At 35.7% G+C, this 25,520-nt stretch overlaps 1 protein-coding gene across 4 annotated transcripts in view; it reads right to left on the bottom strand.

Annotated features, from left to right (window-relative positions):
- Window positions 1–3,170: 3,170 nt before the first annotated feature.
- LOC136040664 (cytoplasmic aconitate hydratase-like) overlaps window positions 3,171–25,520 on the bottom strand; it is an 83,629-nt gene continuing 61,279 nt past the window's right edge. For all 4 annotated transcript variants that reach the window (XM_065724952.1, XM_065724953.1, XM_065724954.1 and 1 more), the window contains 6 exons: window positions 22,819–23,054; window positions 16,363–16,499; window positions 10,514–10,661; window positions 8,371–8,493; window positions 6,203–6,388; window positions 3,171–3,451 (listed from right to left, as the gene is read on the bottom strand). In XM_065724952.1, the coding sequence (XP_065581024.1) occupies window positions 3,338–3,451; window positions 6,203–6,388; window positions 8,371–8,493; window positions 10,514–10,661; window positions 16,363–16,499; window positions 22,819–23,054 (944 nt within the window). In that variant the 3' untranslated portion in view covers window positions 3,171–3,337. The remainder of the gene's footprint in view (window positions 3,452–6,202; window positions 6,389–8,370; window positions 8,494–10,513; window positions 10,662–16,362; window positions 16,500–22,818; window positions 23,055–25,520) is intronic.

The raw sequence follows: 25,520 nt of genomic DNA, 5'->3' as shown, positions 1-25,520 counted from the left end.
TCTAGCTGTTTTTTCCTTTCTTAGACAACGAATACATTTAGGATACATAGATGGATCCTTAAAGAATTACTGTTAACGCAAATCTAAGGTAAAAAAAAAGATCCCACTGTTGTTATATCTTATCAGGCCCGTAAGAAAAAACTCGGTGTAACTAATGTAGTGCTATATGTTTGTGCTATAGTGTGCTATAAAGTTTGTGCTATAGTGCTATATGTTTGTGCTATAGTGCTATATGTTTGTGCTATAGTGTGCTATAAAGGTCAGGCCCCAATTTTTAATTGTTTTGTCTTTTTCTGGATTTTCTTATGATTAACAATTTTTTTTTTACATGGTTTTAAAGTTTTAGTTCCATAGAACTTGGGTTATCTTTTTTATTTTGGCACACTATAACGCTATATATAGTGCTATATGTCTTCATTAACTATATGTTTGGTGAATCATTCCTCCTTCCTCTGAAATGTTGTAATTGAACCTGTAAATGTTTTCTCTGAAATTGTAAATGTTGTTGACGAGACATCAAAAAGAGTGTCATATAAAGTCTTCGACTGTTCCTATCCATGTCTAACCTTCTACTAAAATATGTTTGTTATTTAATAGTTATATCTGCTATACTGTTAACAAATGTTTACAGGATGCTCTCCATGCTTTTCAATTCTAGTTAATGGACAGTCCTATCAACTGAGTACTAAAATCTTCTCACACTCCTAGCATGGTTTTGAGTTTTAGTCGAGTCCGTTTCCTTATTCCTTTGTGTTTTTAACTAGCACGTGGATGATGACGGTGAAGATGCAACGAGTTGGCCAATAAAGGTCCTGGGAACTTTTAAATTTGGCTCAGTCTGGATTAGGAATAAATCTCCTTGATTTTCCTTACTTTTATTACACAATTCCTCCCAACATAAATAAGGATTCTCGTATTATCATCATTATCAAGTTTTTCTTAAAGAGCTGTGTTAAAATCGGTTATGGACTCGAATCTATGGAGATTAATAGGTCTCCATAGTTACTTTTTAACTTATTTCTTTGTTGTTGTTTTTTTGCATCCCTTTTTAAGTAAATCGGTTCGGTCGTTTGTATCTTTTTTACTGTTTTGCTTAAATGTTGCTCGCCTGCAAGAATCAGCAGTTTATCTGAAATGCTCAAGATAAATTTTTGAAAAGAAAATATAGCCGATAGAAAAAAAGAACCAAAATGAGGAGAAAAAAAACATAATCATAATACTCTCTGCTATACTCTTTTTCTAAATTCACACAATGTAAAAAATAGGATACATGGTACAATGCTGAATTTGATGGTTTAATCTTTGACGATTTTGCATTCTTTTTCTAAGATCAGGCAAACTTTCTCCTGCTACGAACTTGTGATACATTTTTAAGCTTTTAAGTGTTATAGATTTGGAACCAGAAAAAAAATTAAGTTCTTATAATGAATAGGACAAACCACTGTTCATTATTTATGTGACTTCAGTTATGTTCCAAATTACTTTCGTGTGACAAAATTGACCCGAATCTTAAAAGGAAGATGAAATTCTCGCTTTAAGTACTATGAGATAAGAAAATTGCAAAATACTTCTTCTAAAAATTTACTTTGTGGCACTTGTAATTTCTGCTTTGGCTCACTGAAAAGGTGATATGCTGCATATCATGAATTTTACATGAGATAAAATAATTAAAAAAAAAGTTTCGTATTTTTTACTATTAATAACAAACAGTTGCTTATGCAAGGAAGAATTTCTTCTGTCTCTCTAGGTCAAAAGATTCAAGTTCCAAATTGTATATTTTGAAATATTTTTTTTCTCCCCTTTTAAGTTGAGTAGAGAAAACGAATTCGGATAAGAAACTATCAGCGTTGAATTCAGTTATATATCCAAATATATAGAAACAAACACGTCTCCATGATAACATCCGAACTTATTTCTAGGCGTCAAATAAGAATTGGCTCACATTATCACTACACTAATCGTATTATTGCTGTCTGTTCAGCAATGGTGTGCGTCCTGATAAAAACTGTTTAGAGCCCAATTTAGTTAGGGGTTAGTTTGACCTAGTTTCGTACCACTATTGCAGGTTCCCTCAATTCCACAACATATCACATTCTTCTTCATTAAGACTGAGGCAAGGCATGCACACAGGGCCATAGACTTTGACGGCTGTTCCCCATCTTGAAATATCGAAAACACTTACGATCTTCCACATGTCATTCGTATAATTTACCTGTTTTGCTGCACGTTCTAGAATCAACTTTCTTTTGGGAGACGTTAAACCTCTAACAAATAAACTCTAGCGTTCTTTCTTGATTAGAATCGCAAAAATAAGAATCAAAATTTTGGCAAAAATACACCGAAAACAAGCTACATTTTAATTGGTTGGCAATTTGATAAATTGAACTATTTTTGATTTTCATTTTTATACCTCATTGATAGCACATAAGCACAAATCGAATTTCACGAAAGATTATAGCCCAAACTTACTAAAGAAAACATTAGAACAAAAAAAGCATTGACGTTGGGAAATGGAATATTTCGCATATAGTTCCAATGAATGCAAAAAAGGCATTTTCAGCACTTATCAGGAAAAACTAGTGTAGAATAAAGTCAAGAAAAACAAAAAATCTAGAATAAAGAAATCCCGTGATCTCGAGAAAATAAAAAATTTAGTGTAGAATAAAGTTATAAAAAACAAAGCAGTCTAAGGGGAAGAAAATCAAAAACAATAATCCGAAAACGACCAAAAATTTAACAAAAATAAGTCTTTTGTTTTAAAGCCCTACTATTTATGCAGGCAAAATAATCACAACAAGGTCCTAAGGTCTACTGGCTTCAGGCTCCGGTTTTTAATTGTTTTGCCTTTTTCTGAATTTTCTTATGATTAACAAATTTTTTTTACATGATTCTAAAGTTTTAGTCCCATAGAACTCGGGTTATCTTTTTTATTTTGGCACAATATAACGCAGTGAGAAGTAAGTCAGCTGAATTCTGCAACACAATTCAAATCGAAACTTCTTACAGAACCGAGTTTAGAGCCAAGGGCTATATCTGAGATCGTAAAAACATCTGTTCCCCTCATTTTGTACTATGGAGATCAGTTAAAAATATAGTTTCCTAAGAGTTTCAATACCCCGACAAATAAAGATTCTTTTGAACAAAACTTAACCTTAAAACGAAGACTAAACTTCAGAACGTATTCCAATATATTAACAAATCTCAAAATAAGTTTTAAAACACATCCCAGCAAAATAAAGAACTCCGTCATAACCTTAAAACACAAGGAAGCATGTAAGCGAATATTCCAAGTCAATAGATTCCACCCCAAACTTTGAGGAGATACTGGGCTTGTCGTTCAGTCTAACATCTTTCGTAACATATACTTCAGAATACCCCCATTTCTGTAGAAAGCAATCTCCACATCAGTATCAAAACGTAAGATCGCGTCAAATGTCTTACCACTGTCCACCTGAAACGAAAATACAATATAAAACCATAATACAAACTGGCAAATGTTTAACCTCAACATTCAATAACCACCATCAGCAGAAGAAGAAAAGTAAAACTTGAAGAGCCCCACATCCTTTCTAGACAAGATCAGCAATACGACTGAAATCAAAGTACAAAAACATCAGAAACAGCATTTATTTTGAGAATCAGTTTATTTAAACGTTCCGTTTTCAGCCAACCGGGTTGTCTTAACTTTTATTGGTTGTCTTTACTTGTGCGAGTGCTTTACCTGTTACTACTTGTCTAATAATAATACTAAAACTACTCACCGCAGCGCCAAGCCGTCTACGCACGCTCCTCCATCCCATTTTTTTCAAAACCTCCCTTTTTACAGTCTCCCAGGAAGTTCCCATTTCCTTTAAATCTTTCTTTATGATGCCCTCTCCCCAGACCACGACGACCTGCTTAGACGACGATGAAAACTTGTCTAATAATGCCGTAATCAGTCGACTGAAACCCGACAAAAGATATCCCCCCTTATTAGTATTCAATAATTAAAGCCAAAAAATCTTATTTACTTATTTCTGCTCGGTGAAAAGAGAAGTAAATAAAGAATACCCCACGTTTTTTTATTATTTCTTTTTTTTAGCCAACCAAGAACAACTCTAGATTTCAGTAACTGCAATTTTGAGTGACTAATTGATCACCTTCATATTTTATATACAAGAATGCCGTAATGATATTTACAAGACACCCTGAATCTGTAGATATGGATCATTCGAGCAAGGATAATATTCCGTAAAAATTGAATTACAAACTGATATGGTCATTTTGTAACTTTTCCAAAGTATGTGTTATTTGAAAAAAAGAGGACTATTAAAGCTTTTATGACTCTTTTAACATGGGCATTGAAGCATGGAAACTCAAGAGTCCATAATTAGGTTTTATCTTCATTTATTATTGTTATATATTCCTTCGGTTTTCTCATGTTTTGAAAACGAAGAAAAACGAAAGGAACTGTCCTTTTGCTGATCCACCTTTTACTGATCGGGTTTAGTTGAAGGTTCCTTCCCGTTGATACACACTAACTGGTTTTGAAAACCCCTGACAATGACACATTATTTTATTAGCAAGAAGGGCAAGCAAATGAAGTGATAACAAGAAAATAACTCAAATTAGTAAGATGCATTTATACCTTACCCACCAACTTTTCACTAAAGTAAAACAGTTCAAAATAGGGATGAAACCTTTTTATTGACAGTGAACAGATATAAAATTTAACTGGATATTTCGAACACATATACAGTGTTCATCATCAGCAGTAAAACTAAAAGTTAGTTTAAAACTAAAATTTTGCTTTTAAAAGTAAAACATAATCGTAAACATAAACGTAAGTTTTGAGTGTGGAGATGTTCCAGGGGAATTGACCGGTGGAAATTTTCAGCGGGGTTGAAATTGTCTGACAGATTTTTCAGTGGAGAGATTTTTCACGGGATAGATACTCCATGGTACAATTTTCCGCGGGAGCAACGTCCCAACGCAAGAGGATGGGGGGAGGGGGTTCAGGGAAAATTTTACACAGAAGTGAGGATTTCTGGCATGATTTGAGAAACGATTTCAAATTAGTCTTTATCACATGAAAGTCTACTAAGAAGCATTTTTCAGGCAGAATTGTCCGCAGGAAATTTTATTGAAGGATTCTCAGCGAGGATGGGATTGTCCAAGGAAAGTTTTTTTTTGGAGGGTGGGAGTATTTTACGTGGAAGGGAATTCGCCCTAATAATAAAGTATTATATTTTCATCATATTTATTTATATTTCATTAGGATTGAGCGTCATGCTCCTTAATTTCAGTTGAATCTTTTTTTTTTGTTTAATATGAATTTAACGTGAATATTCTGAAAGATACTGGGAATCAATGGCTTCGCATAAATCGTGAATCTGAATTACTTTCACTGATACCAATTATTTTTGTCGAAACTAGAACCAGATATACAAAAACAAAACATCCCCTTTTCTACCACCAGATAGAAGCAACAGCAGCATTGTAGCAACTCAGTCTTCAAAGTCAAATGATGCCTTAGGTAAACATAGGCAAATAATTTGCCTATCGGTCCTCAATTCGTTAGATTAAATGGAAAGCATCTTTTAATTCCGCCCTTTCTTTTCTTTTCTTTTCTTGCCATTACTTGTCTGCAATTTTTTTTTTTAACTCATATTATTGAACATTAATTTTGTTTCGGTAAAAAAAAAACATCAAAATCCGGTCATCAAAATCAAATTCGTCAATTCAAAATCAAAAACATCAAAATCAAAATTCGGCAAAAGTTTTATATTGGCGTTTTTCATAGGACGTCTCCAACCCCCGTCCCCCATCTGTGGGCTCTTCTCAAAATCTTTTCCTAATCACAACCCTTTATATGGCAAAATGGTACAGAAAACTAAAAGTCAATTTTACGAAGTCATCAATTCAGTTTAGTTGAACGTGATCGTCACGCTTTCAGCTAATGATTTTATCCCTCGAATAACAATCCAGTCTTTTACAATTACAAAATTTTCACAATCGTACAAAGCATACAGCGATTCAAAAAAGTTTGTTTATATGTTTAAAGAGACTGTAGGTGCCCCCCACCCCTCCACTTTAAGTGGAAAAATAAATTTTTTGTTCATAAACTTTTGGTTTATTTTTAGCTTTCCTGAACAACTTAACTGCCCTGAACGATCCTGAGCGACATAACGATATCTATACATTTGTCCAAGAAATAACTTACAATAACAGAAACAGTTTGTCGCGGTTGAATATTGTCACCAAGATTGATAGCATATGATTCTTTGCCTGTTAATCCAAGAGAGGCGGCAGTTTGTCCATCCAGAAATTGCAGTGGTACTATTCCCATGCCAATTAGATTGGAACGATGAATTCTCTCGTAAGACTCTGCAATCACGGCTTTTATACCCTAAAATATACAAAACAGTCTTTACACTAATTTCAATTTGAAGCCCATATCGGGGTTTCTCTTATTTATCTTTTAATAAAAAGTTTTTTTTTTTTTTTTTTTTTTTTTGTGTGTGTGTGTGTGTGTGTGTGTCAGAGAACAACTTTGGAAAGCTAGCACAGCTTGCTATTTTGTGATAATGCCCTTCGTTTAGACGGTTGATTCAGCAAAGAATGTCCCGTTGTACACATGTAACAGATGTCCTTGTTCCGTTCTCGCCAACTGTTTAGCACGCTAGACTTGAAGTCCTTTATCCAGAGGGCAGGGGTTCTAGTCCAAGTGTCAATGGTTAATTGGTTTAGAACGGGGGTCAGTGACGTGACACTATAAGCTCAGTCGGATTCGACCCAGCTCCAAATGAGTGCTTGAAGAAACCTGGGGAAGGTAAACAAAAAGGGTGTGCGAAAGCATAGAATGGCTAGCCCCTGGTCCCCCATTGCACTTCCTGACTGAAAGGCCATGAAACATAGCTCAAAACTTTTGGTAGAGACTATAAAATCCAGTGCCGTATTCTTTATCTTTACCTTTTAACGTGTTCCCTATTGCCGTCCTGATCAATTCTACCCCAAATCATTACGAATTTTTTAAAGATCCACCCACTACATGTAGCTGAAGAGGACAAGGGATACTATCCTGCCTCGTCGTACACCATAGACGATTTTCAAAGAGCTTAGTGTGATCTCGGTACATTCAGATATTACTACTTTGTTTTGGTAGTACACTTTCATCAGGCATTGGTAGGACTTCATCTCCAAACTTAAGTTGGGATAATTTGAAGCGAAGAATAAAGTAGAATACTGGTATTAAGTACAGTAAGATTCCCTGACATAGATAAAGCACTCACGTAGGAAGTCCAAGTGATTAGATACAATCTACGCATTTCGTTACTCGACAGAAGCTAGCCTAGTTTTCTCAACTCTCACTCGGATTATAATCTGTTTACAACGATGATGGCAAAGAAATTTATGGCAATGTCCATGATGCTTCGAATATTTCTACAGTCACTCTTGGTGCCTCTTGCAACTCTGGTGTCTCTAAAGTCACTCCTTCCATTTTAAAATGCATACTCACTCATCGTGATCTTTTTCAGGAGATTCGTAAGTGCACTGACCAAAGATGGGTTTGTTTTATATATTTTTAGTAGTAACCCATCTTCCTGAAGGACTTTCTCTTACCACTATTTTCGTTTATCATATCCCAATTTAAAGGTGTAAATATAACTATTCTCAAAATGCAACGTAAAACATATTATGACGTCCAACCTATTACAAATTGCAAATTCCTCGCTTACAAAACGCAAGGAAAGATTAATAGCCGTGACGCATAAGGATGAGTTTATGCAACTGAAGGCTATCTTATTCAACTAAACGTAATTTTTCAGATTGATTTTGCCATAAGTACAGACAAATGTTTATGGAGGGAAATGTTAGTGGAACTACGTTGGTAGACAACTAAGAATAAGAAAATTCACTGTGCGTGCTTTAAAAGTAAACAGTAGGATGGAGAACAGTCAATGAAAAAAAGGAGCGTCATTTATCCTCGCGTGTCCCACTTTCCACGGTCTTACCAAGTGCAGGTAGACTTAGCTATTGCGTTTCCGACCATTGGACGTCATTGCTGCATCTGAAGAGGACAGCAAATCTTATCTAACAGATAAGACATAAGACATGCATGAGAGGCGTAGCATAAGTGGAAGACGGGTAACAACGGCAATGAAAGGGGTAAAATTAACCTTGACTTGATGCCCACTTAATTGGACTGTCTGCCTTGGCTTTTTCTACAATTGAACATGACTTGACTTTTTCCACAACTATTCCATTTTTAATTAAAAAATTTTTCGTTTTTAAGCAACCTGGCACGTCAATACCCTATACAATACTCAATTAGCGTTTAAATCAAAATAGAAAGTAAAAAAGAAAGAAATCACGAAAATGTAAACTTACAAGGAGATGAGGTCCTTTTGCAGCCCAGTCCCTACTAGAGCCACAGCCATAATCCTTGCCTGCAATGACGATTAATGGAATGTTGTCCGCTTTGTAGGCTTCAGCAGCATCGAAAACGTCCATCTGTTTAATAAAGCATATGTAAAAATGAAAATAATAAAAATAACAAAAACACCACGGTCAAATTACCGTTTGTTATTTCAAAGCGAGAATTTACTTTCTGCAAAGCTTTATGCGTCCTTTCTTTTGTAAAGTATATTACGAAAAAAGAAGAAGAAAAAAGCGAGCACCATAAGTTTGAAGTTGGAGTGGTTGGAGACATTACACTCACAGAATAACCTAGCCTGAAAAAAAGCAAGGGAGGGGGGATGAATTTATTTCAAACAGAAATAGGTTGACTATAAATAAATAGAATCAAAAATACGATTAGCTATAGAATCCTAGAAAGGTGACTCTTTCAAGGGAGGGCTAGGGGTAAGGGTCCGAATTGGGCTTCCTCATTCATGTGTGATAGACTAAAACTTCATTTCTTATTTTACCACTTTACTACTGCCAAAGTTCCAAACCACAAACAAAGCAGAGAGATTAGAGATAAGAAGTTTTTTTCGTGGAAAAGCGTTATACTTCTTTTCCTGTTTTACCCGAAAAACTGTTTTCCTTTCAAAATATTTTAAGCTTTCGAGGACCCGGAGACGACCCCAAAGTTCATAAGCTTGTGTGCTTGGAAGAGAGATCGAATGTGTAAGAAAGCCAATCAATTAGTTTTGAAAGCGTTACAAAGCCTTGCCTCTGATCTAAGTTACAACTCCCAAGTGTCCTAATTTCAGATTTCTAGAGGGAATACAGAGTATCCGCATGAGTTAATAGTTCAAAATTACACCTAAAGTTTGCCAGAAAACTTTGATCTTTTAAATTGTCAGAGGGAAATGGCCCCTATTTTAAACAGGGCAATTCAAAGATTTACTCAAATTGACGCCAACATGCGATTCCCCTTCTTGTCATTTTCTTTACGTGTGTGTCAAACTCTCCCATCCCCCCTCAGTCTGGAATAGTCTTGCAACACGGTATAGCCTTTTGATCTTGTTGGTGAGGCAGAACAAAAAATAGAGGACAAAAGAGGCTTAGAAGAGGCAAAAGAGGGCGTGACAAAGAAACTACAGGATCAATTATTGTTTTAATCGTTTTTCGTAGCTTTATGAATGCTTTTAGATGCATTTCAATAAATAATCCGAATTATTGTTGTTGTATTTTTTTGTTTTTTTTTAATTTAGACCACTGTGAGATCTGATATAAAATCACCCAATCGCTTCATGTAATTTGTTTCATGTGGAAATCTATAGAAGTTTATACTTGATGTTTATTCAAAGTTAATTCAAAAGGAATAGCTACTAAGTACCAAAAGCTGCGAGAACTTTAAGCTCTTGCAGCGAACTGATGTACTGATGTAAAGATTTCCTGGATGACAAAGGTATTTTGGTAAATTATTTGGTGACAACTCTACTAAAAAAAAATGCCACATGAACTTAGAAACTTCAGTTTTCAGTCACTTTCCTGCGTTCTATTTTAAGCTCCTCAAGTATGCAAGACCTTTGAGCTTTATCTATTTTGAATGAACTATTTTTATCATAAGCCACGGAGTATTTTCTTAGCAACCCCAGATTTTTCTTTTGAGAAGGTTTAGAATTCAGAATCATGAAGAAAACCCTTCATATCAAGCTATCTGAAGTAAAATAATGTTATATGCCAAGTAGTAATGTTAAACCCTGACAATTTAGATTTTCTTCAAAAATACTAAATATCACAAAGTAAATAATAACAACCAAAGCTAAAAGCTTAAAACAAATAACAAACCCATCAAACCTAAGTCAAATTCAAGAAACATTCCTTTTTAGTGATTTATTTTCCAAGAAATTGTAGCAATAAATTTACTTCGAGTATGAAATGCAGTAACAGTAAAATTGCAAAACTCAGCACTTACTATTGAAAACATGAAAATTCAATCCAAATATTATCTCATCTCCTTTAGATGCTTCCGCATTGCGGGGAGCACGTTCAGCTAATATTCAAGGAGTAAAACCACGGTTAAACCATGGTTACTAATAAAAACCATTAATAAAACCTACTAGTCTAAACTATATCATACCACTTTTCCACTTGGAATGTGCAAAGTTTTCGGTCCAGGATTGGAGACAAGTTTATTCACCAGCCTGACATTTGCAAAAGTTCCACGAGTCATTATTGCGTCATTACCACGACGTGCACCATAAGAATTGAAATCCCGAGGCACAACCCTGCAAGAAGGTTACATACAGCTGGGGTAAAATGACACTCGTATAGTTACTTTGTACAACACGATCATTAAACGCTTATTACGATGTAATATGAGACAAATTACAAGGATCGACCTTCACATTTTTAGAAGAAGCATTTTAAATTCTCAAACTATAACTTTCCTATTCTATAGAGCACGATTAGACAATTTCATCTTCTTCCTTTTATGTTTTGGATTAATTTTTTGCATGATAGCTTTTTGCAATTAGGATCTTTTTACGGTATTCAGGAGTCAACACATATAAACAACTATAAAGTCTAGAAGAACCAGAGGGTTTATGTAACAGACAGGGGCGGGGGAACAAGTTAGAGAGAACATTAATGTATAAGGTCGAAATATCCACATCCCTGTTCAAAATGCCCACAACGGGATGAAGGCTATCCTCGAAACTTAGAAAGACAAAGTGGTGACTCCAACTGACCATGTACACATGGACTTACAGGTTAATACTTGCAGATATAATAACATAGATGAACGATTTTTTTTAACCATCAGGTTAGACTGTTTTCTAGGAGTGACTTCGACAAATAGCAACCAAAACTCTTATTTTGATAACAACATATACATCAAAAGAATTGGCTTTTTATGCTGATTCCAAATGTAAGAAATTCACTAAGTTCAATGTTGAACCATAAAAATCTGTGCTCATTTGTTTTTTATTCATTTTTTTCTCGGGGTGATCGCATCGAACCAACGGTCATAGAAGATCGGGAGAGGGCTCGTTCAAACGAAAACTAAAATTTTAGTGCCCTTAATAAGTGGCCAGAAGATTAGAGGTCAACTAGTCCCACCCCACGCCTCTTCTATCCCCAAAGACATCCGATCAAGATTTTGAGATAACCATTTGGTTCATCATAGTTGAAAGACGTGATAACTATGCCTCTGGGATTGACATGATCCCCCAAAGCCTTTGGAGAAAGGCCTGTTTTTTTTACCAAAATTCTTTGAGAAAGACAGATCAAACACAAGGGTCGTTGAATTTGAATGAGAAGTATTTTGAAAGAAGTTTAAAACTTTAGCGTAAAGAGCAAGGAATTGGGGATAATGCAGCCTCCCTTATATACGGAATAATTTCTGTTCAGGTTAAGTTTTAAAGTTGCCCCTACTTTCAGCAGAAAAAAAGCTATTTTTTAATTTAATTGGGATTGAAAAGCATTTTAATGCATACTTTTCTTTTTCTGAACTAAAGTTAAAGTTTGAGATGCGAACTGAGAAGGGTTATAAATAAGTAACTTAAGTTTATTAAATTTAGGCCTATCTATATTAGAAAAATGTATACTTATTGCATACACAAGAAACCAGAAAATGCGAAAAAAAATGTCAGAAATAGAAATAAAAGAATTTGGCTTTAAAATACTGTTTGGTTTTAAAAAGGAGTTTGGCTTTAAGGTGAATAAATAAATACAAGAATATTCAAGTCAAAAAACTAACAAAAATTGCTATAAGTAGCATTTTGACTGGTGCCCCATTCCCCCACCCCTGACTATAATGTAATACTTTAATTGTAATGTAAAACCTAATTCGTCACTTGCATCAGAAACAAAATATATCATGAACAAATTTCTTTGCGCTTACAAGCTTGAAAAAAAAAAACTGAAATGGAATCCTTAATTTCTTCGATTTTAAGGAATTGATAGCATTAAATGTTAAATATTCAGTTTGTTTTTGTTAGTTTCTTTCAGTCATCTTGATTGTTCAAGTGATTTATTTTTTTATTTTTAGTCAATATTCTGAAAAATTAAAGCAAAGTGTTTTAAATACATGTATTTTACAATAACGCAATAAATCACAGCCAAAAAGATAATCCTTCTGGATCAACAAAAACTTGTTCTTCGCAATTAAAGACTAAATTTGTTTTTTCTTTTTTTATACAGCACGATGGTAAAGGCGTTTACCACGAACCGTTTACCACTGATTGGGATGAACTCAAATCCTTCTGGTCTGAAACAAACTCATTTCACCTTTGAACTGTGACAACTGTAAAAGTGAAAATACCATTAAATTTTTTTTGTCTCCAAGACGTAGTATTAACGTTGGAACAATTATCCCATACAATTATGCAGCGACTAAGTTTTCAATCTGCTCAATTATTTTCGTAAGTAAAATAAATAAAAAAAGATATTGACAAGGCATGGAAAAATGTCAGTTCTACCACACTGCATAAGTGCTTCAAAAAAGTGAGTTGGCTTAGGAAACAGAAAACCCCATACGATTATCACAGTCACGATATTTAACGAAATTCATTCCTCTAGACACAGTGTGGTTGCTTCTACCAAACTGTGATGAGTCTACCTTTGAGGATGTTGTTCACATGGATGATAAAATTGCTATCTATAGTGCTTTAACCAAGGCCACATTGTTGACTTTCCAAGATGAGGAGGAGGAGGTCACATTGTTGAATTTCCAAGATAAGGAGGAAGAGGAGGTCACATTGTTGACTTTCCAAGCTAGGGAGGAGGAGGCCACATTGTTGACTTTCCAAGATGAAGAGAAAGAGAAGGCCACATTTGTTGCCTTTCTAAGATGAGGAGGAGGAGGAGGATACATTGGTGACTCTCCAAGATGAAGAGAAAACTACATTGTTGACTTTCCAAGAGGAGGATAAAAAAAAGATAAATATTTTTTCCAGTCACATTAACAAGGCAAGATTATCAATCAACACCTTACGCTCTCAAAGCAGAAACAAGTGATAATTTCTTTACAGCTTTCATTACCATTGAACTTAACAATGTAAAATGTTAGTAGATTCATCAAACATACACTGCTTTGCAAAATAATTTTTCGCCCGCATGGCTTTAACATACTCCTCATACATATGTGATTAGGAAATTAAATAAAAGAGTTTATATGTATGTATGTACATATATGTGATGTTTTTTTCAATAAAACACTTGTTAATCTGAAATTCATTCTTGTTCCTTGTTGATTAATTGAAAACTCTTGTTATTTTGAACATCCCGGTAAATTGAACTTTTTTCCCGGACCCCCAAGTTTCAAATTATCGAAAGTCGACTGTATTACGAACCATAGAGCTAATATTACGAAAGCCAGACATACCAATACTGTAAGATATCAAGTAGGAAATAATACTGAAATACGGATCAAGGGTAACTGGGGAAACCAACCTAACTTTAAAAATAAGTTTTGAAAGAAGAAAAACAACTGTCAAGGGAGGAAGAATGGCCATCTGAAGTTGATTTGAGAGCTAACTGAGTAGCTATTTGTTCAAGTATTCTTAATGCTATAAGTTTGTTGCAAAGACAAATAGAGCTTAAAGCTCAGCGATGAATACGTTTTCAAGTAACAGGGAAACGTTTGGCCCAACACCAGAATGATATCAGATTCAACCAGTTTTTCATGGTCACATTGGGATGGAATCTTGTCTACAAAGAACTATTTCCTATAGAGAAATCTCATTTAGAGAGAAGTAAGTGTTAGAGTTTCCAGGTGAAACCTGCTTTTCTGAAATATAAGACTGGACATGGGTATTATCGATATAGGTGGCATCCTACAATTCTACTGAAAATGTAAGCATTACTCAAGTTTTCTTTTAATCTTCAAATACCCAAAAGAAACAGTTTCCCCTTGAACAAATAATTGAGCATAGATATCATTTGTAAGTTTCCTGAACCAATATACTAAGAACGCTTAGAAGGAGAAAAGGCCTATTTTGCGCTTTTATATGACCGTCCAGTCTTCCATCAACAATGGCTCTTATAAATGAAACATATAAATGAAACCTTTATAGCACTCGGTGATGCCACTGTTAGAGCGATTGATCATATCGTTGATTTTAAACGACGTATATCCGCTTCTTATTCATCGATCTTTGCAGCAAAATTTCGACTCAACTGTCTATTATTAAGTAATGCCTTTTAAATACCGTAGCCGTCCCTCGCATCTTTTATATTATCCCATTTTGAAAGTTATTCATTAAAACTGATTGTCTGAAAGCTCAGTCCGTTTTCTTTTGTTCCGCTAGATATTTGCTTCGTTTGCTTGGCATCAGAATTCTACATTGACTGGAAAATTTAAACTCGCTTACCCGGATCTTGCAATTTCTACACTAACTGCTAAGCATAACCGAAAAATCAGTTCTTCAAAGAATGATAGGTACTGAGTTCTAATTCAGCAATGCTTAGTATTTTGTATGTCTTTGTCATGGCCATACTAACTGCATTAATATTTAAATTGGTTTCCTATTCATGTTTAATTCTTATCGTTGTATGTCGTTGTTATAACCATAATTAGGGCATTAACTGGCTTTCTATTCGTGTGTTATTTTTATTCTTTTCTTTTTTCCTTACTCCGTCTTCGGAGTAATCACTTCGGCGTTAATGTGCCTTTAAAGCAAAGAAAAGCTAGGGATCCTATTTTAAAATAGGCAGAGGAGTACGCGATCTATCATATTATGTATGACTGGGAATTCGTTTATAATGACGTCGTGACTTACCAAAAATAGTTCCAAAACACACAATTACCTTCTTTTGACAAATAAAACGGTCACTACGCATGGCCTCTAGACCGAACTCCAATCTTCATTGGTTTAAACAAAATTATAAACCTAGGGTTTAAGGTTTTCAACCATGAGCATTATGAAGTTCTTCTTTTCCTTCGGACATTACAAAGAAAGAAACAAAGGGATGAAAAAAAAAATCAAAAGGACGTTGCTTTAATATCTGGGAAGGGCTAGGGTATTAACTTTAAACTTTCAGGGAATGCTGAGAGGGATGTTGAATTAAACCAAAAGACACAATGTACATCCATGTCGTAAAAGGATGTATCTATAATATATCGGGAGCAGCCAAGGGCATTAAGTTGAGACTGCCAGAGACTATTGAGCAGGATGTTGAACTTCAACAAAAGACATTGTGTGCATTGGTCCACTCCAATTTTGCTTCATATAGACTACTTGATCCTTACTTTCGGATTGTGCAACACGATTTTCTAAAGGAATTATTGTGTACACGATTGAGACCAAAAGCGCCAGGGACTAGGAGGAAACCTTCATACAATACTAGACTAAACTTTTTATCCTTTTTGTAGGAGCAATATTATTAATAATAACAATAACAAGAATAAAAGCAAAGAGCCTGAAGAATTTAACAAACATTGAATAAACAGAAAACATAATTTTCCTTTTCATAGTCACGTTTTCTTATTTTACAGTTTCACAGCCTATTTCACAACTAATCAGAAACCAAGCGTTTAGAGAGTAAGACGTTCAGAGTTTGCCAACGCAATTTGGCATACACATAAAAAAGGAGTAAAGGTCGGATTTTACACAAGAACTCGAGCACTGAGTACTTGAAGAACAGGAGGGTAACACGGTGCATCTCCACTTAGAATGGTTCCCCGAGGAGGGTTATCCCTAAAAACCTTCCGGTTATTGCCATTAAAAAGAAAATTCGACAGAAACCAAACCCAGATCAAAAATCAAGGTAAATGGTTGACAATTGACATAACAGGACCTATTACTGCCTACCTTTAGCTGCCTGGTGCCATCGAAATTGAAACAAAAGCAAAAGAAAACACTTTCCTTTCATTACACTGGCATCCTGATACAGGCCTTTGGTGGATCACTCAGGGAAATATGTAATCTGGCACCAGGCGCTATAAACGACTATCTCAGAGGAAAATTTATAAGAGAAGTCTCTTACCCTTTTAACTGAAGAAATCTAGCAGCTGGTGAAGTGCGTGAGATGCTCCCGGCAGGAGATATATGATCTGTAGTTACAGAATCACCAAGCATCAAAAGAACTTTGGCATTTACAATTGGCTTCACTGGAGGAATTTCCTAAGAAAACGAAATTCTATGAAGTCGGAAATATTTGAAGATCATACTCCTTTTCTTGTCATCAAACTACGAATCATATTCTGGATACAAACATTATTTTTCTTAATATACATGATTATAACTCAATATAATTGTTTGTAACTTGCATTTCATAAGTTCCTCTCACAAAAATTTTTCATCGTCTGAATTATCGTACATAACACTTCGCTTAACCCATTAATGCCCAACCCGGATCCAGGTCGAAGTCCACGCTTAATATTTTCAAGGGAAGTCATTGGGCTCCATTTTAAATATTTTTAATGCAAACAAAAATTAGCACCTTCACCATTGGTGCTATGGTATGTTTCCATTTGGGAACAATGGGCAGATCCGGGTTAAATCTTTACTTATCAACTTTGACCATAAAGTAAGAAAAAGTAGCAAAAGTATATTAAAACAAAAAAAATTCGAGTTCCATGCATTGAATGATTCAAAACAAGTTTGAAGGTGGAGTATCACCCCGCAGTTACGACACTGCAGACGTGTTTTCTTCCGACAAACAGTGCATCGGCCTTACTTTGAAGCAGGCTCCTTTGTAAAAATACGTATCACTCTAGGACCCCCTCCCCTCTGTTGACCCGACCAAAATTCTCGTTGCTTCCACCACAACTTTTCTCAGACATGATAGCTGTGACAATTGTACTCCGTCCTAATTTCCGTGGAGGTGATAGTAGAATTTCCAAGCTGCTATGCCGAGGATGCACAGAAGATTGTGACCAATCATCTAATTCCATTTTTGGCTTCTCACAATGGGTCTACAGCAAGAAAGGCGTTGTCTAGATAGGTCAACGCCAACCTATAGTTCTTGACAATGGCAAGCTGCGGAACAAATATATCTTTACAAGTATTGCTTGAGTAACGTTTGGCATGAAATTTGGGCTCAATAGAATCAAAGTTGATTACAACGCATACAGCTTTGCTGCCATTCCATTCGACAGCTAAAACAGTTCTTGGCGATGTGAAATCAGAAAACACATGCTCCTTCTTTTCGAGAGTCTTAGAGTCTTCTGAAAAGCGCCCCCTCAAGCGATTTTAACAGACTTTTCCAGTCGCCCTAAAACCAAGGCGATGAAGCTGAACAAGCAAGTCATAGCTTGTAAAAAAAAAGTTGTCAAAATAAACGTCATGCTTTAATGGGTCTTCAACGATTGATAGCAATTTTGTTACAGCTCTTGTGCTTAGCGGCAGAGGGTGACTGCTGCTTTCTCTTGATAGAGATCTATGTTGAAAGGGTAGCCATGGGATCAAGCTAATACCCAGGCTTTGTAGCCAGAACGAATTAGCTTACCCTTGATAAATATTTTGCAGCAATGACGCTCGTCGCACGGTGTCATTTGCTAGTCAATGGAGAGTTACCTGGAGAAGGTCCCAAACTTCGAGTTTACAATCTCTAAGAGTTATCGCAAACTGACCATTTTGTCGCCAAGGTCAATATTTTCATTATTCGCAAAGTGCAGAAACACTGTGATAGACTTTTTATTTCTTCCACTGTGGGGCTTGACTGGCTTGACATTTAGGAGTAGTCCGATCTTTTGTCTTGGGAGTCGGACTGATGATGGGCAGATCATCACTATCGGGCTCAGGAATAGCAAACACCGTATGGATCTTTATCGAGCCGGCAACATCACGCGGAAAACTTTGGGATACATCAGCCTCTGCAGGCTCATCGTTTCCCTCACCTTTGTCACTCACTCCAGCTATGTCAGAGTGGATTATAATCATATCCACAGGGTCGTCGTCGCCGCCAGACATCTCTTCTATTGCGGCAACAACTTTCTCGATGTTTTGAAATGGTTTTAATCTCATTTGTAAGCGAAAATGTTTTTTTTTTGCCCGTATCAAACAACAGTCGTTTCTGCCCATTGTTCCCGATTGGGAACACTTTCATAAAAACCTTGAGATATAAGATTGTTCATAGCAGACAGACAAACAGCGTTCCAAAACCCTATTCCCTAGTGAACTAGCTTTGTCAAGAACTTTAGTTTAGACAGTGTTAGTAGAAACTACAGCTAAGCCTTAGTCTAAAAGTAGCCTCATCAAATTTCTTAAAATTTTCAGTTTTACTAAAATCGAGAAAATATACTTAATCTTGATAAATCTGAATGTGAAAATTTAATCTTATTTTTTAACACTATTCTTAACTGTGGAACACTCCTGGGCGTCTCACCTATAAAACAATGAGCTAAACAAATCTAAGTCAAACTGTGCCCATTTAGGAACGTTGGGTACTAATGGGTTAACTTTACAGCACTATGACACAAGGCACTCAGACCCTATTTTGAAATGAATCTAGGCGCTTGGGAGCCAGAAAGGAGAATGGTACAGAAAATTTAAAGAAGCATTACCATGAGCTATATTTTGTTTTAGGGAACTAGAATGGAAAGTTTGAGAATAATTTGGCTCTCACTAGTTTTTTTTTCCAAGGGATTAAAAAAAGTCAAAATGTCTTCCTGCTATATTTTCTAGTAATCCCTCTGCTATATTTTTTTTCACTGCATTTTTTCTCAGGTCTATTCATGTAATTTTTTTATTTGGAATTAAAAAGAAACAAGAAGTTTAACCCTTTCAGGACGGATGGTTCTGTCCGGCACCCTGCATAAATTGGATTTATAATTCATCAACAGGCACCCAGAGCCTTAGGTATGGTGTGCAATAATAAAAGTCTGATGTTTTACCGTGCTCGTGGAATGGACTAGCATATAGCGAATATTCTACATCGTTCTTGCGAGTATGTCCTCTAACCACAGTAGGCTGTATTTTTGTTTAGATCGCGCAATACATAAAAAAAAACTTTCCGAAAAAGTACATTTCTATTCAGTTAACGAAATAAAAATCTAGAGTTAGTAAGATATTTCTAAAATAATTACAACGCATATTCTGAGATTAGCACACAGTGGGATTCAGTAGTGGTTGAAAATACGTAGCAAAAAAATGTAAATATCTAAATGACACAGTCAGATTATTTCAAGAGATTACACAGTTTATGAGAAAATTTCAGCAGATGGAAAGAAGCTCTTCTGAAGCCACTATACAAGTCTGTTAGACGTGATTCTTTTCAAAATTACATACCGATTTCTATTATTTCAACATTTTGCAGAATAATGGAAAAATTTTTGGTTAATCGTATACGGTTGCACTATGAAGACAATGGGCTATGGTCAGAGGCTCAACATGTATACAGGCAGAAGCGTTCATGTAGTAGGCAACTTTTGGGGGTCATAAAAGACTTCAAGCAGTTTGCTGACGGTGACTGACGGTGACTGAGGTGACCCATTTGATTGCATATATTTCGGTTTTTCTAAGGCCTTCGACAAAATATGCCACTCTAAGCTGCTTCAAAAACTCCAAAATCTCGGTGAGCGTACACGTAGGTGGATTGAAAGTTTCATGATTGGTAGAAGTGAAGATGTTGCTGTTGGTCAGGCAAAATCCTCAAGTATATTAGTTAGTAGCGGGGTTCTATAGAGTAGTTGCTTAGGTCCGATTTTATTCTCCATATATATAAATGATCTACCGTCAGTTATAAGAAATTCTCCAGTTGAAGCTTTTGCTGATGATGTGAAGTTGTATAGGAAACTTGGATCGCAACAAGATGGAAAACTACTCCAGGAGGACATAGAAAGTTTAAGTGAATGGTGCAGGGCAAACTACAGGGTGACCCAAAAAGATTCGTACCCATATTTTATTCGATAGAAAATCGATTTTTTACCAAATATCCTTTCTGTTGCAGGACATGAAAGGTGAACCTTTGGATGATCGTTTGCAGCTATAGTTGCCCCAAACATGTCTTGGACCAATCAGTAGAAGATATTCCCCTGGAGACCTAATTGTGAAAAAAAAAACATACCAGAGTGTACAAATTCAGTTTCGAAAAGTTTTCAATTGTCGTAACTTATTTTGCGACCTATTTTGGACGAATGTCTCCAAAATAGTTGTGGACTTATGTTCTAAAGCCACAGGGGGGAACTTATTAAGGCTGGAAAAAGAGAATAATATTGCTGCAGTGAGGGACTCAGTAGGATGCAACCCTAGGAAATCAGCGCATAGACGCAGCCAAGAACTCGGAATGACAAAGGAATGCAAGGACAGAAGAAAAAATCGCTCCAGTAAAGGACTCCGTAGGACGCAGTCCTAGAAAATCAGTACGTAGACATAGCCAAGAACTCGGAATGACAAGGGAGTCACTGTTACGTGTTCTCACGTTTAATTGGACAGTGTAGTCCCTCAATACAGCATGTTTTTTTTCTTTCCTCGCACTCTCTTTCCTGCCTGAATAAGTTTCCCCTGTGGCTTTAAAAAATAAGTCCACTACCGTCCCATGCTCACTGAATTTCGTAACCCAACTAACAATCGTGATTTTGGTGGAAAGTTGCGACAATGGAAGTTTTCGAAACTGAATTTGTACACTCTGGTATGATTTAGTCGCAAAATAGGTCTCCAGAGAGAACATCTCCTGCTGATTGGTCCAAGAAATTTTTGGGGCAACTATAGCTGCAAACGGTCATCCTTAGGTTCATCTTTCACGTCCTGCAACAGAAAGGATATTTGTAAAAAAAAAATGGATTTTTTATCAAATAAAACATGGGTACGGATCTTTTTGAGTCACCCTGTATATGGTTTTAAACACTTCAAAGTGTGCTGTCATGTACTATCTCTGTAGAAAGTCGGTTAGAAATTCACATCCTTACTATTTGATTGGAAGTACCAAGGTACCGGAGGTGAGGACTACCCGCGATCTTGTCACAGTATTTGATCCTTTATTAAAGTTTGATGAGCATACGGGGATTGTGTCGGGTAGAGCACGGTTTATATTGTCTAGAATTAAAAGAGTATTTTTGAAGTTTAATGTAAATTTTTTTCTTAAACTATGAAAGTCAAAGGTTCGCCCTATCTTTGAATATTGCTCTCCAGTATGTTACTCTATAAATACAGATGATAGGAAGAAAATTGAATCAGTACAAAGATCTGCTACAAAGCTAATTCCCTACCTGAGGCATTTGTCGTATTCAAAACGTTTAGAGGCGTTAGGATTGCCGAGTCCTCACTTCCGTCGGAAGCGCTCTGATCTTCTCAGTGTCTACAGCATTGCAAACGACATTGTAAATTTGGATTCAGAAAATTTCTTTCAAAGAAGCCATTATACATCAACCAGGCAAAACACATTGAAATTTACCCCCCCCCCCCCCCCGCATCAAAATTCAAAATAGGTGACATGTCTTTTGTAAATGGATCAATAAAACTTTGAAACTCATTACCTGATAGTTGTGTCACTGCTTGTACCGTTCCTAGTTTTAACGCTGAGTTAGTAAACACCTTTTTTTTTACAGTGATGTATATTGTCAACCATAAGTCTACCATTGATTTTTGTTAAATATTCCAGCAATTGCCTCTTTCCGATTTTCACTTTTTATGTTAAACTTACAAGCTATTGGATGAATAAATTAATAAAAAGTAATTACTCAGATGTTTTTTCTTCTTTTTTTAACTTTGTACGGTTATAATCCTTTTTAAGCATGGCAAGCGTTTATTTTCCATTCTCTTTCGTTTTTAAACGCACATGTACCTATGGGAACCCACATGAATTTTGTAGAAAGAATGAGTAGTTTCCCTTCAGAAATAGGAAACTTTGAAATGTATAATACAAGGTATATTAAGGGATCCTTCAGATCACCGCTGTGAAGGGGGGGGGAGGGATGATAAACGTACCCCTAGTAGGCAAGTAAAACATGGATAACTACTAAAATTTTAGCAAAACAATAAATTTACTAAAACGGTAAAGTCGACTAATAAAAAATATAATCTACCTTCTAACGTTGCTATTCAGGATAACATTGGCACCATAAAAAAAAATCATAGGAAATTGACAATCATTATCAATTCCCAAATAATGTATTGCAGTTGGTTATAATCACGTTTACGACCCAACGAAGAGTGAGATAGCAGCTTTGGAGACCTGACGTTGAATTTAGACACGCTTAAACGCCCTTTTTGAGACAGGACACAATGTTTTCAGTTTGCCAACTTCTCAATAATTAGTTTTTAATTCTAAATTTTTATATTTTTATTGCAAAATCTTTCTATTTAAAAAATATCTTTAAGTGATAAATGATTTACCATCACTAAAAACCCATTCTTATTACATATTCCCTATTTAAGTTTTTGTTTTGTTTTTTACACAAGTTTTCAAATTTTCGATTACTATGGGCTAGGGCTCATTCTTCACAACCAAAATTATCTGGATTTTTAGCATTAGAGCATAAAACTGACTGAGATGATTTACCTTTGTCATATCGTCAAAGAAAGGTGGCCTTTGGATATAGGTACTTGATGCTTCCCATGGATAAAGGTCACTTTCGACAACCTCTAGGCTATTCCACTGATGATTGCCCTTTTGAATTTTTTCATATACCTCTTGGAACATAGCAGGAATCACATGTTTTCGTTCAACTTCTTGGATTTCAGACCTCAATGGCCAAATGTCGGCAAGAAAAATCGGTTTGCCCTCAGGATTATATCCTGGGAAGAAAATTGATTTACACATATTTATAAAAGTTGTATGGTCTTTGGCATATGATATAACAGCTTTTAAGAAAGCGCTATCTTTCACAGTAGAACTGGAGGGAAATTAAAATCAAAATTAAATGTTTTTGCCCTGTTAGATACACCTCCATATTACAGCATTATAAATTTTGTAAAGTGACCTAGTCAGGTTGAGTTAGCTATTCAATCAATGAGATGTTACATAGCATTGGCGTTAGATATTTCATTACGTAAATGATTACGTATTGAAGTTTTATCTTGGAACAAGAAATCTAAAGAACTAAGGCTTCATTACATACAAATTTTATTAATAAAAATATATTTACAAGCATTATTAAAACAGAGTAAAAGCAATTAAAACATAATAAACGAAAGACAAAACGTGAAAAAACATATAAAGGGTAAAATGTAAGCAAAAAGAACCATGGATTAAAGAGAGGTAGTAGCAATCGATTCCCGGAGGGAGAGTTCTTATTATAGGTAAAGTTTTATTTGCGCTATGGTTCATGTTTTACAAGACCCCTATGAGCAAAATAAAGAATTTTGCAGTCGGTTATTAGAGAGTTTTTAAATAAAAATGCCACATTTCTTGAAACCAAGACTATGCTTAGTTCACGCCACCGTGGCGATATGTGGCTAGCTCACCCTAGCAAGCAATTCCAGAGGTGAGAGGGTTGTTATTAGAGTTAAAATTTTATCTACGCTTTAGTTCGTTTTACAAAGTTGCCATAAGCAAAAATAAAGAATTTAGCTTTTTTTTGCTAATAGAAAGATCACGGATGCGTGTGTGCTGTAGACAGTCCTTTTGGCTAAAATAAATATCTATGTTAACCATTATTTTGTAGGACTACTTCCACCATTTAAAAATCAATGCGCAACCGTACGCCATTACTGCCTCTGAAACTCGAGGCTCAATATGCGTTTAGTTTTTTGATAATTTTAAATCAATTGACAATCTCATAACTTTCGGACAGTAGCATTTTAGCCTTCTTTTGGCTAAAATTGTTGTTTTGCACCACAAAATGGCTGAAAACAGCGCTTTGATATGGGACGGTCTCTAATGGCGAAAATAAATATGTATGTTAGCCGTTTATTTTGTAAGACTACTTCTGAAACTCTTCGAGCTACCGCACGGTATTACTACCTCTGAAACTCTAGCCTAAATATGCGTATTGTATTTTCAATAGTTCTAAATCATTTGACTGTCTCAAAATGTTCCCACAATAGCTTTTTGGCTCTTTTGTAACTGAAAAAGTTGTTTTGCACCACAAAATGGCTGAACACATCACATTGCTATCGGACAGTCTTTTTGGCTAAAATAAAGGTCTATATGCACCTTTGGCACCTGCACCTTTTAAAAAGGAATACGCTACCGTAAAGCATTTCTGTCTCTGAAACTCAAATCTCAATATGCGTATAGCATTTCGATAATTCTAAATCAATTAACTATCTCAGAATTTTCACAAAACAGCACTTAAGCCTTCTTTTGGCCAGAAGTGCTGTAAAATACACAAAGTATGCCACAAAAACACACAAAGATAGACACACAGACAAACAAACACACACTCAAACACAAAGTCACAGAGAGAGAGAGAGACAAAAACTACACACAAAGACTGAGTCAGAAACAAAAACACAGATAGACACAGAGACAGGCAAACACATCGTCAAACACACAAGAGACAGGCCAGGACAGGCAACAAGAGACAGAGACAGGCAAACACGCAATCAGAGTGAGACAAAAAACACATGCATAACACACAAAGATAGACACACAGAAAAGCAAACACACACTCTAACACACAGGTACGGTGAAAGAGACAAACAAACACACAAACAAACAAAGTCATACACATGCAAACAAAAAGGACAAACACAGAGACAGATACACACACTCAGAAACAAAGGAACGCAAAGAAAGAGACAAAAAACACACATATAAACACACAGAGTCAAGCACATAAACACACAACAATAGACACAGAAACAGTCAAACACACAGGCACGGTGAAAGAGACAAAAACCACACACATAAACACGCTGAGTCAGACACAAAAAACACACAAAGATAGACACAGACAGGAAATCACACAGACATGATGAGAGAAAGAGAAAAAAACACACTAACACAAAGTCAGACACACAAACACACAAAGATGGACACAGAGACAGGCACAAACACAGGCACGGTTAGAGAGACAAAAACACAAAAACAAACAAAAAACACACAAACGAAAAAGATAGACACAGAGATAGGCAAACACAGAGCAAAACACACAGGCACAGAGAGCGAGAGAGACAAAAAACACACAGTCAGACACACAAACACACAAAGATAAACACAGATATATGCATTCGTTTTTAAAAGGTGCAGGTAGTCCTACAAAATAAACGATTGATAGAGACATTTATTTTAGCCAAAAAGACTGTCCCACAGCAAAG

This window comes from Artemia franciscana, chromosome 21 (assembly GCF_032884065.1).
Source record: "Artemia franciscana chromosome 21, ASM3288406v1, whole genome shotgun sequence".
NCBI lineage: Eukaryota > Metazoa > Arthropoda > Branchiopoda > Anostraca > Artemiidae > Artemia > Artemia franciscana.
This window is presented reverse-complemented; position numbering and strand designations above follow the sequence as displayed.